The 19,909-nt window shown below is 39.8% G+C and overlaps 1 protein-coding gene across 1 annotated transcript in view; it reads left to right on the forward strand.

The window, feature by feature from the left end:
• The first annotated feature begins 282 nt into the window (after positions 1-282).
• The window catches only part of minar1 (membrane integral NOTCH2 associated receptor 1), a 31,752-nt gene continuing 12,125 nt past the window's right edge, over positions 283-19,909 (forward strand). Inside the window, exons 1-2 of the mRNA XM_070833483.1 lie at positions 283-1,116; positions 2,940-4,424. Coding sequence (XP_070689584.1) covers positions 283-1,116; positions 2,940-4,424 — 2,319 coding nt within the window. The remainder of the gene's footprint in view (positions 1,117-2,939; positions 4,425-19,909) is intronic.

Raw genomic sequence — 19,909 nt, forward strand, 5'->3', positions numbered from 1 at the left:
CAATTTCAGCTGCAGGTCGATTACAGTCCTCGGTTTGAGCATGTGTAATAAAACCAGCAAAGTATGTCGTTTTGAATTTGTCTTGATATCCAGTATGACTGCCTCCTCCTGGTCTTTGTAAGTGAGCATCTCTGATTTTGTGATGCTTTATTTGCCTTCTTTTAGGGAAAAAAACCCCAACACATCAGCATTGAATGAACATTTAGATGTGTTGATTCCAGGTGTCAAGCTTCTTCTGAGGTAGGACCCTCCTCGTAGGCCTGTTCCAGCCACCCAGCAGCCATGGACCCCCTCCCAGAGTATTCTTTGTTCCTGGTCCGGATCCTGGAGGAGCTGGACAACAAGCACAACACCATGTCCTACCAGGACCTGTGTAAGTCCCTGTGCGCTCGCTTCGACCTCGTGCACCTGGCCAAGCTCCGCAGCCTGCTCTTCTACACGGCCTGTCTGGACCCCGCCTTCCCGGCCACCCTCTTCAAGGACAAGATGCGCTGCTCCATGGAGGACCCGCAGTCCAAGAAGCTTATGGTGGCGGCAGACATCGTCACTATGTTCAACTTGATCCAGATGAACGGAGGCACAGCCAAAGACAAGCTGCCCATAGTGCACAGAGGCAAGTTCCGCAAGAATCAGTCAGTGGAGCTGTGCAGGTCGGATAATGACGCGTATAAGTTTCAGGACTGTGACATGGGGGTTGGATATGAGCACATGGATCACCCCAGGGATGGGCACCATCATCACCACCTGCCCCAGCAGCACCCTGTGGCTCAGAGTGTCCCTCCCTGTCCGAAATCATCTGATTGCAACAACTGCCAGCAGTTTATTCCCGCCTCGGACCCAAACTTCCTTCTGGGTGTCAGCAAGGACCTGAAATGTAGAGCAGCCTCTTTAGACAAACTGCACCATCTGCCCCAGTACTCCAGCGGCAGTCCGCCCTCTCCACCCTGCGAAATGCAGAGCACCTACTTTCCCATGAACATCGACAGCGAATCAACCACAGACCAGGAGTCTCTGCAGCACATCAGCCACCCAGAGCCCTTCTCCGTCCACCCATGCATCCAGAAGAGGAACATGTTTAAAGAGGACTTCCACAACTTCGTGGCCTTCTCACCAAAGGTTTGTATTTGTGTGTTTTCTAAGAGGAGAGCGGCCACCTTGAATCACGTACGTCTGCTGTTAGCAGGATAGTAAAAAGTCTTTATTATACAACTGTGTATTGTCCTTAAGAGGACATCAGACATTATTTTGTAAATCTAAATTCTTATATTAAGAGTTTATAAAAAGTTTATAAAGCACGTTTGCTTGCTGTTAGAAATGCTTTATGTATTTTGCTTGATAATTGACGTAGAATTTAGTTGATGTCCCGCCCAGAACAGAAAGCCGCCCTACTCGGAGCCGGTATCTATCCGAGGTTTCTTCCTGTTAAAGGGGAGTTTTTCTTTGCCACTGTCACCTGATGCCTGACGCTTGCGAGTTTGGTCTAGACCTGCTCTTTATGGAAAGTGTCTTGAGACAATGTTATAAATTGGTGCTATGTAAATAAAGATTGATTGATTGATTGAAAACAACTGATAAGTTCCATTAGACTGTCAGAACTACTTGTTTCTCTGATTTACCAGCGTTGACAGGAATTAGTCATATAAATATATACAGATGCTGTGATTCATCTGATTACATAACGAGGTGAAATGTATGACCTGATTTTATGTGCGATGACATGAATCATCATGAAAGAAAAAGTGATTGTTTGACATAATAATTAAGATTCTAAGAAAGCTTAAGTGTAAAAACATCCACTATTTTACTAAAAATATAAATGTAAACTTAAATGTAGTACAACTAGGATTAGTGCCTTGTATGGAGACAGCCAGGTGACATATGGTGCAGTGTGCCCAGTTTATGTATTACAGGAAGGCTTCAGGAACTTAAAAGTGCTTAATAATCATTCTGCAAGATTTTGATTTATTTATTTGATGTAAATGTACTTAAAATATATGTAAGTTCTCATCATGCCGAATGGCCTCATTTACAGTATTGTAACATTAAGTAAGTATGTATTACATTATCAGATTATCAATATTGATGCTTTAACATTTAAGCAGCATTTTCTTATTGCAGCTGGTCAGAGTGGAGCTAATTGTAACTGCTTCATATGTGTGTGTGTATATGTATTAGGTAGATTAATCTATAATAATGCATCACATCAAGTTAATCACATTTTGTAAGTAAAATTCAGATTTTTATGTTAACTAGCATTTATAGCTATCAGATGACCAGTGGAATATAAAGTACAATATCTGAAATGTACTGAAAATTCAAAAATTGAAGTTAAAAACTCAAGAAATCTACAAGTACTTGAAAATGTTCCTACATATAGAAATTGAGTTACTTTCTACCACTGAAGAAAAAAAAGAGAAAATATGTAATCTTCCATATTGTTTACTTAATAGACTGAAAACAAGTGGCAGCATATTGGTCATTGTATGATTGAGATAAGTAATATCTCAGAATACATTCACTAATCTGTAATTTATACTCATATAAATTATGCATTAACAATCAAGTGGGACTCTCATGGTGTCTAATTTATTCACACTCTTATTAGCTGGATACTTCAGAGGACATGTGCTGTGCTATCCTACTTTACTGACACAGATTGTTAATTCTTGCCCTTGTTTTAAGAGCATACATATCAAATTGCATTATCTTAATACTAACCTCTAACTACTTTTAGTCTGAAGGAGTTCCAGATTGAAAGACTTCAAATATCTTTTCCCATTTATAGTATATCAGTGCTATCACTCACTTTAGTAATCCATTTGCATTTTGTTTCCAACATAATTTAAATGTTAGGAATGGAAAAGTACACTTTCTTATTAATTTGTTGTGTTAGTGTGATTTTAAAGCCAGCTCAGTCCTTGTCTGGGTTACTGTTGTAGGTCATCACCACCGAGTGCAAACAGAGCAGTAAGGCTGCTGACAGCTACCACAGGAGGGAGCTGCACAAGCCCGCCACCTTCTTCAACCACAGCTTTGAACTGCCCTACAGCAACCCCTACTTTGAGCCAACACTCAACTCCCCCCTTCAAGACAGACGGAGGGTGAAGCATGAGAGCCTGGACGACTTACAGGCATCCACCTATTTCGGCCCGACCACAGTGTCTGAGTGCGTCAGCAGCAGGAAGTACAGTAACAAAGTAGGGAAGCACCCGCCGTGGCCGGTAAAGAGCCTCAGCCTCAACACAGAAGAAGGGCCTCCGGACTTTGAGAGGTCATTTCTGAACAGCAAACCAGTCAAAGAAAACCACCATCGAAATATCAGCATCATCAGCACTGACAACGAGCAGCATTTTCAGAGCCCAAAAGAAAAGGTGGTTGCTTCTCCATCGGGCTTTGCAAAGAAAACCAATGGAATAAAAACCAAGGATGTAGCACTGATGGCAAGTGGACCTGCAGGTTTGGACAAAAGAGAAGTAGCCAAAAGGTTTCGGGACAAAAATATGAACAGTCCATCCTTTCAGGGAGGGGACATCTCTAGTGTTGGGACTCAAACAGAGCAGGCTGAGCAAAAGAAAGGGAAGGAATACCCAGCTAAGTACAATGACAGAGAAAGACACACCTTCAAACACTCTGACGAAGACTCTGAGATTGTTAGTGATGACATAAGTGACATTTTTCGTTTTCTGGATGATATGAGTGTTTGTGAGTCTCTGGGCGTTGTCCAACCGTCATGCTACAACAGCAATGGGTCCCTCTCTCAGGTAACGCTGAAGTCTGAAGGCGACAGCTCCCCAGACCGCAACACGGTCAAACTTGCCAAGTCCAAGCTGGACCGCCTCTTCCATTCGCTGGAAAACACAGACGATGAGCTCAAGTCGAGTGTGTGCAAGCTGGTGATGAGGATTGGTGAGATCGAGAAAAAGTTGGAGTCTCTTTCCGGTGTTCGTAGTGAGATCTCCCAGGTGCTCTCTAAACTCAACAAGCTGGATGAGAAGATCCAGGAGCCCGAGGTCAATGGCAGACATGGGGAGACTGTGTCTGCATCCGTGTCCAATACCACCCCTGACAAGCTGCAACTGCACCCTCATCCACATCCCGACACCACCCTCTCACCTCGTGTTTTCCAGTGCAACACCACCGGCCACAATGTCAAAATGGACAATAGCTCCTCTGGGGAGTGGTGCTGCTCAGATGGGAGTAACAATGATAGCCTCAGGGTCAAAGCTCTGAAGAAGAGCATGTTCACCAGGAGGTCATCCCGTTCACTCAACGAAGAGAACAGTGCGACCGAGTCAAAGGTTTCCAGCATCACCAACTCTCCGCGGGACTGGAGGACAGTGTCCTACTCCTGCCACCATGGAGACGAAGGAAAGGACCACGACAGAGACAGAGACGGCAAGGACAGACACCGGAAAACCAAAGAGGTACAGACACTGCATTTAAAAACACAGTATGTGATATAAGTAGAACGTAAAGCATGGATTCAGTAATAATTAAACAGAATAGGTGCAGTACATCACATTACAGAGGCATTAAATATAGATAAATCCTGTGGAAAGAGTATACAAAGATAAAGAATAAAAGTGAAAAAATAAATCACAGTGGGAGATTGCAGATAACATCTAATTAATTTACAGCAGTCACAGTATATTTCCTTAATACAGAGAATATTTTGCTTGTTTATATGATTCTCGCATTTAACAAAGTTGTTATTTCGTCACACTGAAAAAACTAAGAAGTTGTCGGTCTGCAGATGTGTACAGAACAAATGAGGGATCTGTTTTCTCACTGTTAGCAGCAGTAGTCAGCCACTGACTGTGTTCATGTGTTTTGAGGGATTTCTTTGGTTTGATACTTTTAAAATTTAGCTTACCCTTGCTAATATCTTTCAATGTTACACACAGCACCTTAAAGCAACGTCATCTATGATAACCCCAGGACTTGTATTGGAGGTGTCCCCATAGAGAAAGCATTGTCATATGTAGAGCCAGTTAAGTTTCTAGGGCAGTATGTTGAGCATAAAAGCTAGCATTGTTAATCTTTATTTTAACCATACACATGATAAATCATGTCTTTGTTGGTGGTAGACATGGTTTATACGGACTTGGGGTCAACTGACTTGGATCCGGTCAGGACGAAAAAAACTAAACTTGATCAGGACATCAATAAATTAGCTTCATGCGTTTCAAATGCTGCAAGGATTGTGTTGTCAGACAATGGGCTCTAAGAATGGTTGAGCTCTCTTTTGATCACACATGGTAGTTGCAATTATATGTCCTGCATAATTTTAGTATTTCTTTTACAGCCATTATTAAAGCAATAACCGTTGTTTTTTTGCCACTTGGGGGCAGCATGTAAACCGTTAACACAACATTTAGATATTGTCATCTTATAAAGGTGAACTTGTTGGCAAGCAGCTGCCTCTTTACACATCCAGCAGACACCAAACAACCTTAGCATGCTGGGGTTGTGTTTGTTTCCACATGATAAAGTCCCATATTCAATCTCCTTTTAACTCTGTTTTGGCCTCCACCGATTCCAGAGGGGAAAAAATGGCTATGGCTGTTAAATGCTCCACTATGTTCACTAGGCAATTGATAATTTTGTCTATCTGTTTTGATCCTGGGCAGGTAGGTTTACACCACTACCCCATCGGAGAGGAAGCAACCTAAGGGCGAGTGTCTCTTTTTCCCCCTATTCCCACTGTTAGCCCCCGCTATGTTTTATTTGCAATAAAAAATAGTGATTTGCAATACTTAAAAATCTCAATACATATTGAATTGGCACTCACGTATTGTGATAGCATCGAATCAGGAGAAAAGCATATCGCCCCAACACTAGTTAACATAGTTCAGTGTTCTTTTTACACTTCTAAATCGTATGGCTATACATTTCTCTGAAAAATTTACTCTAAGTTAATGAGAAAATTTTGTAAAAACCTTGCTCTTTGCATTTGAAGATAATTTGTGCCTTTTTTGGTGAAGATGATCATGAGATCGTGTTAGTGAAGTGGGTAAATGGACTGTACTTGTATAGTGGCCTTTCTTATTTTTTCAACTAATCAAAAGTAACCATTAAACCACAGACACAAAAACAAGGGATTTAGTATCTTGCCCAAGGATACTTCCACATGTGGAATAGAATCATACCACTAATCTTTTGATTGGTTGAGTACCCTTGCCACCCCTTACATAGTCCTGCACTTTGATATGGGCCATTGGCAAAGCTGTTGACAAAATCCTCATTCAGTGAATATCATTATCATAATAAATGACTATAATGCACAACTAGTGTACAGTTGGCTCTTTTTGGATTATCCAGGCTGGATAGTATATGTTGCTGGATGTGATTGAATTTTTTCATTGTTATTGATATTCTTTATTTAGTAATTAATCCAAAAAAAGAATCAATAGGTTAATCAATAAGGACAGCAATGCAGCCCTGCTGAAAAACAAAACTCAAGTCATTGTCTATTTTCATGTGGATTTGAGTCATATAAACTGAGGAACCCTCCAGATAAATCATATGGGATTAAAAAGCACTTCCATTTTCAACAAACACAGCAGCTGTGCCTAAAGATACCAGCAGATTCCGGCGTTAAATTTGAGCTGAAATGTAAAAGGAGCTGTTATTACCATGTGGCGGCTTTGTCCCACATGGCTTCTCTCACATCCAAGTATTCACAGCCCTCCAATGAGAAGAGGAATTAATGCTGTCAAATAGGGAGACTAAAAATGGCAAAGTGGACAGGATGCCTCTGGGTATTTAAGAAGTCTCAGTAAAGGCTTCTGCTCCATTTGTAACCTGTCAACAAGTAATAACAGGCAGAAAAACATCCTCTGAGTACAACTACAGCTCAGGAAAATGTGACTACTTTGTTCAACTGTTCAAATGAAAAATCCTATTCTGTGTCTTGGTGCTTCTTGTATGAAGAATGCAGCTGTTTGCTTCCAAAAATGGAAAAATCAGCTAAAACCTGCTGTTCATGATGCACATAGACTTTCAGCAAGATAAAAAGAACCTGCTTGGAGTATACTCATGGGTACATATTTGCTTTCTTTCAGTGAAAGATTTTTCAGACTGATGTCAATCTCATGTCTGTGTGTTACGTATAGGGCTGCAGCCAGGATGTTTCCAGTATATCTTGTTGGTTTAAGCTGCACATGAAAAGGAATTTTAAAGATTCATTATTTGTTTGAGAGAGAATTATATCCTCAAAATATTTCTTGACAAACAAAACTTTATCTGCACCCAGCACTAAACTCATGTCTGTGTAGAAATGTGTGATTATCGAGCCCAGAAGTCACCGAGGGAAGTGCAAAGTGAGTTAAGCACTTGAGCGCATGCTGTCCATTAACAGCAACACAAAATGCATGTTTTCATTCCAAAATTAAAAGGACACTCGTGCTGCAGTCACTTGAGTGGTCATTGAAAGTCACTTCAGCTTCCACTTATTGGTCAACATCATGAAACCCAAATGGTAGCAGTATTAGAGTGTGGATCAAATGTGCTCTGTGATTAATTGCATTACTGTGTCGCTCATTTAAATAGCTTCAAATCAATCAATCTGAGCGTGTGTGTGTGTGTGTTTGTGTGTATGAGATTGACTCTCTGCAGATATGTTTGGTGAAAGTTTTGGATCATTTTGTTGGCATTGATCTGACAACTTTGGATACATCCATTATTATTTGGACATGAGGTGGTTCTGACAAACTGATTAACATCATATAATATTATATGGTGATAATATGATGTGACAACAACATGCTAACGCTATGTTCAACAAGCTAACCTGCAAAATGAAAAGTAAAACAACATAAAAAATATGGCAAAACTTCCAAGTTTTAAGTTGGGTCATGGACAGCCGGTATCAATCGATTCTTGATTTGTACAAGCCCCTGTTGAGTAAGACTTCCAATTATTGTGGGCACTTATTGGTCAAAAATATGTTTAGTGCACTGGGCCGTCACATCTTCAGATGATTGGAGAGAGCCAACACGAAGCAATTTGCTTGCTTTTCTCATAACATGCACATTGACAGGAGGTCAGTGTGCACCACAGGTGAGATAGATTCACCAGGTGTTTCATGGGCAGTGATGGCCTCCTGACTGGAGGTGGTGCCGTGTTAAACAAAGCCCTATAGGATGTCACATGGAGAGGCAAACTGACTTTCAGTAACACACGTTGATAGATGGAACAAGAAAAATAGGGAGTGGATGGCCTCCTCATATTTTGTGGGTCTCTCGACACACCTGGGACACACAAGCCATGAAAAATGCATCTTGCACAATATGTGACCTTTTTAAATAAACAATGGTGGGTGAGGAAGGGAGTGATAAATGACTGAGCCAGCTTAGAAAATGAATAGCCAGCGGATTCAAATCAGGAAAGTACGTGATAAAGATAAATTTGAGTGACTTATATGTGACAGTTTAGGAAGAAGTGAATCAAAATATTTCAATGACACTTTTGTATTTTGGCAATGACCAGCTACAAACAGAGTTCAATATACTGTCAAGGCAAATGCAACCAGAAAGTAGCACTGTATCAAAAATACCAATCTTCAGTCTGCAAAAATATCAGTCAAGTAAAACAGCTGAATGCACAATGGGACAAGTTGGTTTACATTTAGCATCGTATTAAAGGTCACAGACACCATCTGATGACATCATTATTATATTAAGGTGGCAAATAAAAACACCAAGCTGGTGTAGGAGGGGCTCACAGTTTAAACACTGTTCGCTCTTCCAGCTTACAGCAAGAGTTGGAACAGTTAAAAGGAAAACAACAATGAAAAAGGAAAACACTAGCTGTACATTGCAGTTGGGAATTGGATTCCCCCAGCTACCTTCAGCACTAGTGCTCAAGAAGCTCTACATCACAGAGACTTTTGGTTTCATACCCCCCCCAAATGTAAACATATATGTACCCTGTAAAGGTAACATAAAGGAAATATGTCTCCCTCGACAATGGGCACTCCTGTGAACAAATGTAGGCTATTGATCTCCTTCACGAGCCACAAATGCCACAAATGTATCATACACCAGATAACTAATACTCTTTATGAAGCAAGAACATTCAAGCTGGCCACCTGTAACTCTGCTCTGCATGCTGCTTCCACTGCCACACTAGACGACACCGACGAGGATCACCACACAGCTCATCTCAGCTTACCAGCATTAGCAGTACATCCTGCCAACAAGTGCACGTTATTACCCAATCACTGTCAGCTCCATTATCACGGGTCCGGCCAGACCAACTGCCTCACAAGGTCAGTTCCACCAGGCTACATCATATATAACATAATAGGATGAATGGACAGTGCCAGCAGTATGGTAGCGTGTGGTGATTTTCCAACGCAGCTTAGGCAGGGGTCCAGGAGGTGTGAAGCTTGGCAAAAAAACTGTCAAAAGTGTCCAGTCTCTGATGACTGGACACTGTTGACCCTTGTGCTGGTGCAAATAGAGCTTACACCTCTATTAACAAATGTTCCTGCACTCAAGTTTAAAGGGTAACCACACTCAAATTACCACACAAATTCTGATCCCTTCAAGCATATTTGAAAAATGCATCAGAGAAGCGAGGGAGGGATGACTGCAGCAGATGTGACCGCTCAGCTTCACTGTGTGGATGTGGAGGTTCAGAGGACACAGGGCAGACTGACTGAGCACCACCCAGTGTAGCACAGACAGCGACATGGAGCAGGTTGTTAGCACTAACCAGCCATGAGAAGCTACTACAACCTGTATAATAGACCTTGGAGTGTTTAACTACATTATATGCCAACACGAATCTGATTATGTGTGCAGTGCAAACAAAAAAAAAAAATTGGAGTTCCTCTTTAAATTACATAATTACATCAAGCATGACATCTTTAGCACAGTGGAAAAAGAAATGATGCTGATGTTTTCACTGCTGCTATGTATGTCTGTTTAGATACCAAACCTTGGTGAAGTTAACATGCACAAAATATTCTAATACGTGAAATTCTATTCAGAAATAGACTTTCTGAGGTGCAGCTTATGGAGGTGTGTGGTGGTTTTAGAAGGAGCAGAGGGAAGCAGGCCATATGCGCTACATGTTACATGTGATTGTCTTGTATTAAAATGCCATCCTTCTTACTTAATTCACAGACATGAGGTTGATATCGAGCTTAATATCTCACTCTTACACATATTTGCCTTCTGTCTGTTTCCCAAAATGTTGAACTTCCCCACTAGGTAGGTACATTTTCAGCTTTGTTTTGCTCCACACACGGCCCTGCTGACTGGAGACAGGCTTTTTGACACGACATGTTGACATGTCAGAATGTATTAGTAGATGTTAAACACACTAGTCATTCTCTGTGACCTTTCTGTAGCTAAATGGAGCGGATGCCAATTGAATTTTTAATTGGGTCCTGACCCTGAGCTTTCTTTCTGAAGCATTTTGCTGTGTCAGCACATCTCTTACGCAGCCATAAACCATGTCTCTGTCATGTAATAAAACTGAACCTGGGCAGTGGTATCTTTCTTTATTTACGCCTGCTTCTGTATCACTTAACCTTCCTTTTCTCTTTGTAGATTCCTCTTACATTCATATAAAGCTGAATATGATTTGTGAGGAATATGCAATTTAATATTTTGAACTGGCAGATCACACTGTAAAAAAGGGCAATTCAAGAAAGAAATCATGAGATCTTATTTTAGTATGACTGAATTGTTTTCTTATTCAAGACAAATAATGTCATCAAGCACCATTTGTGTTTTTTGTCTCTCAGCAACAGCTGACAAGCATAATTAGTAATTAGGGCTGCCACCCAATTGCCAATGACCAATGGTTAGCTGATGAGAAGAAGCTTAGTCAACCAAGTTTTCATTGGTCGGTTGGTCATGGGGAAAAAAACCAAAAAGACAAACTAAAACTCCAATCGGAGGTTTGTCAAAATTAGGCATATGTCATGGACAGACACTAGCGTTTACATGGCTGATCTGCTATTATTGTTATCTTATTATGATCTAATTATTATTAGTTACTAAAAGATAACCTTATGTCGGGCCCCACTGGTTTGATATTGGCTTAATCTATATCCCACGTACCAGTCAGTGGTCCAGCTGTCATCCCTGTTTATCCAGTGCCACTAGTTTTACTAATAGTCACTATTAATATTAAAAACATTCCACACCATTCTGCTAGTGCACTTTAAACTGTTCTTGAATCCTACCTTTGCCCAAGCTAAGAGCAGATACTCAGCTCCTTAATCAGGCACACACTTTGGTTGAACTATAGTGGCTCGTCCAAATGGATTGATGCTCAGTTGTGCTGCTAGCATTTTTGAGAATCCCTTCATAATAACTTTCCAGGCCTGTGTATTTAAAACTGTGTCGCCCTTATCATTTAAAAAGCCACAATATAGAAGCTTTTTTTATTGAATTACCTCTTGGCAAAACGCTCCGACTATAATGGTCTCTCTGCTGTATTCGCCTGCTTGTTATTTCAGCGGCCACTCCACACATTTACCCGCTCTCTGCAGCCGTGATAACCTGCTCAGAGTACAGTGCCTCCAGTTATTATCCTAATAATAGGTGCAACTCATAGCTGTCGGCTACACCTAATAATTGCCGAACAATAAAGCTCATTTATTTATCACTAAACTCAGGATAAACTCAGCAATTTGAAAAAAATGAATACAAAAATATGGCTGCATGTTAAGTAGTAACAGTGCTAAAAACACTATTACTACTTAACATGCTAATGCTTCACCATGACTGCCCTTGTGTTGACACATAATGGCTTACAGGTAGAAGTCAGTGGATAAACTACTAAACTCTATCTAAACTTGATTGATAGCACTTTTTAATTTCTGTGACCACCACAACACTACGATCATCATCCAATGTAGCAGGATACAATCTAGAGATTCCCATTCATTCAGCATCATTATTTTCCAACCAAGAGTCATGCCTTAACACTACCAAGGTTGAGCAGCCCAATAATTTCTTCATGCTAGACCACTTTCAGACATACACTGGGCCTTGTGTTTTGCTTTTTATGACCCTAGCAATACTTTGTTTTCAAGCATTTTGAATGGTAACATAGGAAATATAGTAGATACGGAGCTGAAAAAGTGAAAAAGAAACCTCTGTTGTGATCATCTCAGTGCTTCCATTCAATCGCAGTAGCAATGTTAAAGCAATTTTAGCTGGATGGTGGTTTGAATGATGCTGCTGCGGGTTGTGTGTTCTGGGAAACCTTAGTTTTCTTTCAGATACGTTCAGTTACATCCACTGGCTGTAACCCAACCCTAAAATATATTTAAAAGTGTCTCCAGATGGGCAATAATTTGATTTGTATTTTGGATTTGGGGCAGTAAAGAAGTTTATTTCATCATCCTTGTCGTCAAATCAGTCACACTGCCTGTCATTCCCTCTACACTCCCATTTTCAGCCCTTCTTTTTATCCTTCTAACTCATTGCTGGACTGTTGCCACGATCAGCCATGGGAGTCGCAGCGCACACAGCCATGCAACTTTTATTTTATCCTCTGATTATTGCGCTCATACATTGGTCCTATTGCAGCTAGAAGTAAATATCCTGACACAGAGTTAGTTGCATTTTGAGAGAAGCTTTGTTGATTTGTTTACCTGCTCGACTTTCTTAAGTGGGAATAGCCAATAATCATGAGTTCGTTTTTTCAATTCCCCCATTCTCCCTTTTTACTACATTTTTCCTAATATTTAAGTAAATCTTCACATTTTAGTTGCTGTTGCAACCTCTACATTTCCTCTATTTTTTTTTTTTCTCTTGATAAATTCAGTACACTGTAAATTCTGCCTGTGGCTCTTTACTCAAACGGGAAGAAATAGTGCATTTGTCGGGACATTTGGTGCTGTAGCGAGTATTTCCAGCAGCACGGCTGTGTATGTGAGATTGAGCCAAAATAAACAATGGCGTGTGTGTGTTCATGGTAATGAAGAGACATGTCACCCGGTGTGTCTCATTGATGTGTTTTAATCGTTTTTTCGGACAGTGACAACATAGTGGAATAAGATATACTGTGCTACTGATACACCTACAATCGTTGCTGGGAGGCTTAATTAACTGTAGTTGTTCACAAAATTGAGATTTATCTATTAAAAGACGTGGAGATCAGTGTCTGATAGACTTTAATAAATCCCTCTACTGCACTTACATGTCACATGAGCATATTCATATACTCCTACCTCTTGTGTATTGGTCCCTGCTGCTTGTATAATTAATAATGGTGGGCAGTGATGGGATAAAAACAAGCTCTTGTATTTCACTCCCATCTCCTGACGGGGCTTTGCCCTCTCATTTCTTCAATTTAAAACACTTGCCGCAATCTAATAAATTCCTACATCAAGCCAAACCTTTGAAACAAACCTTCAAAGGTTTCGAACAACAAGGTAATCTCATTTAAAAGGAACACTGATAAGGATTTTTCAATACATTCTTAGTGCAAATCTCTAAGCTCTGCTATGGTACAAAACATCACTGTGTTGCTATGCTGCTGACAACCATGTCTGTAGACGTCTGCAGACAAAGGCTTTTCAGTTCAACTGCAGCCCACATGAGCACAGTACATTCACAGTATGACTGTATATGAGGAGATAGCAGAGACACGGTTTTAAATTCATCAAATGATAAAGCCGGCAGCCGTTAGAAATTACTCACTTATTTATGTGTCTTCAACAATGCAGGTCATCATATCAACACATCTACTCATCATCAAAATATCTGTGGTTCAGTTTAATGACATAACACGGGGCAGGTAAAGGTCAGCTTTGTAGACGAGCAGGCTTTGAAGCTGAGGCAGGGCCCCACCTAACACCTAACCTTAACAAAGGTTAACAGGAGCACGATATGCCTTATGATGGCTCTTGTCCAGGTTCTTATAGTTTCTTGATGCCACTCCTCAATAGTCTAGTGTTAATATGCTTGTGTGCTATTGGAAGACAGATTTTAATTTTGTAACATGTTTTAAATTTCCTGGATCACATCAGAATAACCATGGCAACCAATGGCATTCCAAGTCCAAACTTTGAGACAGAGCCAAGACCCAGGATATCAGGCTGATACTGATCTGAATAGAAACACCTCTGTGCTACTCTTGGTTAGTTAGAATACCTAAAGAAGTTCATTTTCAGGACTGACACGGCCGAAGTTTGTTGCAACAGAAACCCTGGCTAGCGTTGGTGTCTCCATGTCTACTTATGAGTTATTAAAGTGGCTTTGTGGCTAATGTGGTTAGGGGGCTGGATGATGGTAAAGAAATGGTGCGGCTGCGTTGGCCTCTTGTAACCTCTTGTTACTGCAACTTTCAACGGACACGTCGCAAATGCTGAGAGCCAGACTATAAACCATGATAATTTGACCATCTGACCTGTGTGGGATCCACAAGCTAACGTTACAAACTGATGTTGCCTTACATGTGGAAAAATGAGCCCAGTCTGTTCCACACAGTGAGACATAAAGCTTATTAGTTAAACACTGGCATCAGATTGGTACTCAGTACCGGCTAATACCCAAAGAGAGATACTGGAATCGGTATCAGGACCAAAAAAGTCAGGTTGGTGCATACCTAAATAACATGTTAAGTTAATGTCAACAAAATTCAAGACTTCCTGATGTGGAAATTCTATTGAATTTATCAAGACAACAGGTAAACAAGGAGGTTTTAAGTTAGCATTAACTAGAAAATGGGGCAAATTAGAAACAAAGGACTGCCACTAAACCTTTTTCCAAACCTCTGTCCCCACAGAGGGGAATAAAAGCAGTAAGTGACAATTTATTATGGTATTAGAATGAAAATTTCCTTCAGAATGATTCCAGTGCATCTTGAAAGCCTGATGTTTTCCCACACATCTGTGCATAAAACTACATGTCTGAAATTAGGATTCTTTGTTGTAACATGGCCCTTTTTTGACTGGCTGTAAAACTGAAAGATTTTGTCTCACAACAGGAGTAAAATCTCCCTTTTACACTGGACCACGCTGATGTGCTGATCTACTTGTAGTATGCTGTGAGCATAAAACCCATACACTGCTGCACAGAATGGGAAAACAGAATGCGCACAGTGGAAATAGAAATATACCACAAGGAATATTTTTAATATATTATATTGCCACAAGCAAAACTATCCATTGTAAAATCACTAAACCTGTCTGATATGTTTTTAAGTCGCTATTGTAGTAATATTAAACAGTTCACTGACACTGCCATATAGCATGTCTCCTGCTGCCAGTGCTTAATACACTATATTTGGCATAATCAATAATACATTTCACATTGGTGCTTGTTGTTCACATTAAGATTTTATATTTCTATTTTCACTTAATGAACTGAGATGATTTAGTGGACACATTTGCTTTTTCTCAGGTCATAGAAATGAGTGTTGTGCTCAGATATGTTTCAGCAGCTTGACGTTAATATTAGTTTGTGTTCAGGCTGATGGAATTCAGCGGTGACAAGTGCTGAATTTTTCCAGGTAAGAGATAAGATAGAATTTATATCCTGAGCAAAATTGCTGTGCAGCAGTTTCAGCACAAAGTAGGAAGGAGTGCAAATATATCGAGTGCAAATACAAACTAAATAGACAAAATATAAGGATTAAGATTTTGGGTATCGTAAACATGAATATAAACTAGTTAACATTAAGGTGTAAATCCAAAATATACGCAATGCCAAAAGTGAATAAGCTGACTTTGGGCAGAGGTGGGGTAAAAGTAAATGTACAAATAGCTAGTTAGAAGTAGCAAATCCAAATATACAATGTCAATATGAAATGATGTCAATGTCAATGATAAGTATCACAGATGTGCATGAGAAGTGATATGTAAGTGTATGAGGTTAATTCAAAATGTTCATAGATGATCATTATATTTCACATAATATCCCTTTATTGAGTTGAGTTAGACTCCGATGAGGTTAATGATATTAGCAGCTCAGATGGCTGCTAGAGGAATAACCCACACAGCTCATTATTTTTAATTAGACCCTCTTAAACGACACTCTATCTGATATTTAAAAAAAAAAAAAACCCCTCTCTTTGGCTCAGAGCAGAGCAGCCTCCGGTCTGATAAGAGGGCAGTCGGGGGAAAAAATGAATAAATATAAAGAAGCATAGAGGCCTCTGTTGAGACCAAATACTGTAATGTGCAAGATCGGTGTCAGAAATAAAACAACTCATAGTCAAAACACCCCCGAGACAAGAGACTGTCCTTTTTTATTCTGTTTTTTTTTCCATACTCAGAAGTCAACATCTGCTTTTTCGCTCAACACATGAAAAATAAAGTGTGAGAGTCTGTAAACTACAGCTATTATTTCAGTGTCTCAGATACATTATTTCAACTTCTCTTATCTTCTGCTACTCCTCGCCCATCCTGGCCCATCAGTCACAACTGCAGTGTTTTTGCTTTCTCAGCCAACAAACAGATCTAGAATGAATCTCTGTCGTTCATTACAAATGTTGAAGATTAAACTTCACTTATTTCAGAGATTTTAAAGAGTTCTGATTTAATATCAATACTTGATCCAGATCCATTAAAAATGCTATTATACCCCGACCCCATAGTACAAAAACACAGATATTCTACAATTCTACAAAATCTAGGATTACACTCAATGACTCAATTACAACATTAATAGAATTATGACTTTTACAATATCTTTACATTGCAACCATGGCAACTGTTATTTTATATACTTTTTGTATTTTTTCATTCTTAAAATATTTATTCAGTTAAGTTTCTGTACTTATCTCTGTCCTTGTGCTGCAGCAACAGCTGAATTCCCCCCCAGGTGGGTCAATAAAGGATTATCTTATCTGAAACTTTAAGGTTACTTTAAGGTTTGATGTGCTTTTTCAGCCTCCGATCTCGAGCTTTGTCAGGGTGGAAGAAGATGGTAAAATAACACAAAGGCTTAGATATCAGTTAGTACTCAGCTGCCACAGTCAGCTCCTCTGCCAGTGGACTGTGGCATCAACAAGCCCACCAGCTGTAACTCCATGATGAGACTGCTATTTACAGCACTTCCAAACCCCAGTCTGGCCTGTTCCTTTTGTTCTGAATCAGAGGAGTCACTCCTTATTTTCCTGCATTTACACATTTGCTTGTTTAAAATACAGGAGAACTCTTGATTTAGATATAGAACTGTTTTCAGTGATGGATCATTTTACTCTGGCAGTTTTTTCTTACTGTGAAAGAATAAATGAATGAATAAAGTTATTTTGAACCTGCATCATAAAATTCTTATCAATATACCAGTAACCAGCATCTGACATTTAGCTGTTGACATTTGCAGGACCAACAGATTCTATTCTGTCAATAAGCAGCTGAATGTATTTTTAGGATTTTATTAAGGATTTTTTTTATTTAGAGCAGTACAGTACAGTACAGACTCTGCTCAGCCTTGGAAATCATAGCCATGACAGCCAATTTCAGGTTAAACTGAGGCTTATAGGCTTATAGGTGGTTCCATGCAGCATGTAAAGTTGGGTTCACACCTTTGTCACACTTACTAGACAAAATGACAGGAAATAACATGTACAGGTTGGCTAGCAGGCAAGCAACAACATAGCAAAACAGCCTCTTACTAAGCACTTTCTGTCAATGGGAAAATTACTGCAGTTTTGAAAGTATAGTGTTAAAATGACACCTTCCAGGATAACTGTACACACCTACACATAGATATTTGTTTTCCTAGTGTCAAAAGGTTTAAAAAGAGATCAAACATCACGTGTTTAAGGCTAAAGGTTATTCAGATTACATACATACAGCTACGGCTCACAACCTTTAGTTATATATAACAGCAAAAGTTTGAATCTAGCCCGGAATACCAATAGATAAATAATCAAGTAACAGCATTTTACATTCTTTTGGATGTCAGGTGGTGCTGCAGGAGTAAAACAAACAAACAGCTAAACAGCAGAATCATGACTGACCAGGATGAAGTGGTGAGATGGAAGAGCTGGCCGCCCTCCTGCTTAACGGGCCTGGCAGATCTTTGGACAAGATCTCCGAGGTTATTGACAGTCACTCATGAATCTGTCTCATCGTCTCCCCTGTTCCCAGGGGGCTTTGATGGTCACTAAACAAATACCAGTCTTTGTGTCTTCGATCTCTGCAGGGGGGCAGCGCGAGAGGCGCACACACACCCACTGTCTGAACCGTGAACTGTGTACTTTTGCCCAGCCAGTATCCTACATTATCATTAATTCAGGAAGGCCACCGCTTTGGCACAGTGGGGGTCATGACTCATGAAATGCAGTAAGAGAAGCCAAGGTCATTGGACAGCAACACGTACACACTGAGTTTCGAATGATAATATGACAGTGACAGTCTTCAGTGCAAAATGCACATTTTGGACATCAGTTGTTATGATTTTCTCCTCTTTAATGACCCTCTAGCTGATGGTGCTGAAGCTCACAAATGGCTCTATGATCAGTTTAGTATTTTCGGTCTGAATGCCCACTAATACTTCCTTCATGTTGTGAATGTGCGCAAACAGTTAAGGCTGACTGGTGTGAGCACAGTCACTGAGGAGGTGAAGTAAGGACTCATCATGAATGTCCAAACTGCTGCATCACAATACAGTTTCTCTAAATGCTTTATTCTTTATTTTGCGTTTCCTACTCAAGCAAGGGAACGATAATTCAAGATAACGAGTATGCTATTAAGAAAAACTGCTCCCTGGAAATCTGTTAGATGAGTAATGTTATTTCAATTGGACAGAGATAGATTGTACTATAAGACTTTTCTTTGTGCTATTTTTCTATGAGAAGTCTTTTAGTTTTATTACATGCATAAATATCTCATATGCAACTCATGAATGGTGCATTTAGACATCAGATGTGTTTAACATTAAATCATAGCTGTATGTGTTTGAAAGTCAACATTTAGGGTTGTCAGAAATGAGAAAAACTTACCTTGGTGATTGCAGAAAATGAGCATAAATCCCTCAAGGAACCATACACAAGTGTTTTTCTAACCTTAAAGTAGTCTTTTTCTTCAGTTGTTTAGTTTCTTAGTTTACATCTGGCCCATCCCACATGTAATATAATAAAAACCCCATCAATCAAAAGAGCAAGTATGGAGTACCATGTTATAAAAGATGTCTATATTCTTTCAAATAATATTTGAAATGACAAATTTCAAGTGAGCTTCACACTCAAAAGAGCTGCTCCTGTAATAGAAAATTGCTGAATGTGCTGCATGTCCACTTAGTTTATTCTGATAAAGAGCTTTTTCTCCTTTCCCAGGCGTTCTCTAAGTAATTAGCTAACCTAAATGTCATATGTGAACAAGAGCTCAATCTGCATCATCCAAGTGGTAAAATACCAAATATAAGCTGGGCACGTACGAGTCTTTGTGATATTTATGTTAAATGCCACATCATTCTCAATACCATGTTCATATTTTAGCATTCTAAACAGTTTTGGTTTAGTCATATATCATCAACCCACTGCTCTTTATACTGAGCAAACACACATTATCTGAACAAACAAATGCTGAGCTTTGCGTTATTGAGGAATTCCTCACCAAACCTAGAGTTACATAGAATGCACACATATTCTGATGAGGAGTCAACAATTTGGTTTAGATATCTGTCTTGTCAGCCTGCCTGTCCTCTAACCTGGGAACCAGACAAATCCACGAGCTCATGTTTTTTTTTGCTCTGGCAGATGCATCTGGCTGTCATCCCGTTCAGACAGATATCCAGCCAACCTGGCATGGCTTGTGCTCATCACAAGTGTTTATTTAACATGGGGTGGGTTTGATATGATGGCTGATTGAGCTGCACCGCTGATGCATTTTCATAAATAACCAAGATGGCTGTTGCGATGTGTTCATCAAAATAGAAAACTACATTTATATAGTTTAGCTGGTGGGATCCAACTTTAAGTTGGA

The sequence above is a fragment of the Pempheris klunzingeri genome, chromosome 1 (genome assembly GCF_042242105.1).
Source record: "Pempheris klunzingeri isolate RE-2024b chromosome 1, fPemKlu1.hap1, whole genome shotgun sequence".
Lineage (NCBI taxonomy): Eukaryota > Metazoa > Chordata > Actinopteri > Acropomatiformes > Pempheridae > Pempheris > Pempheris klunzingeri.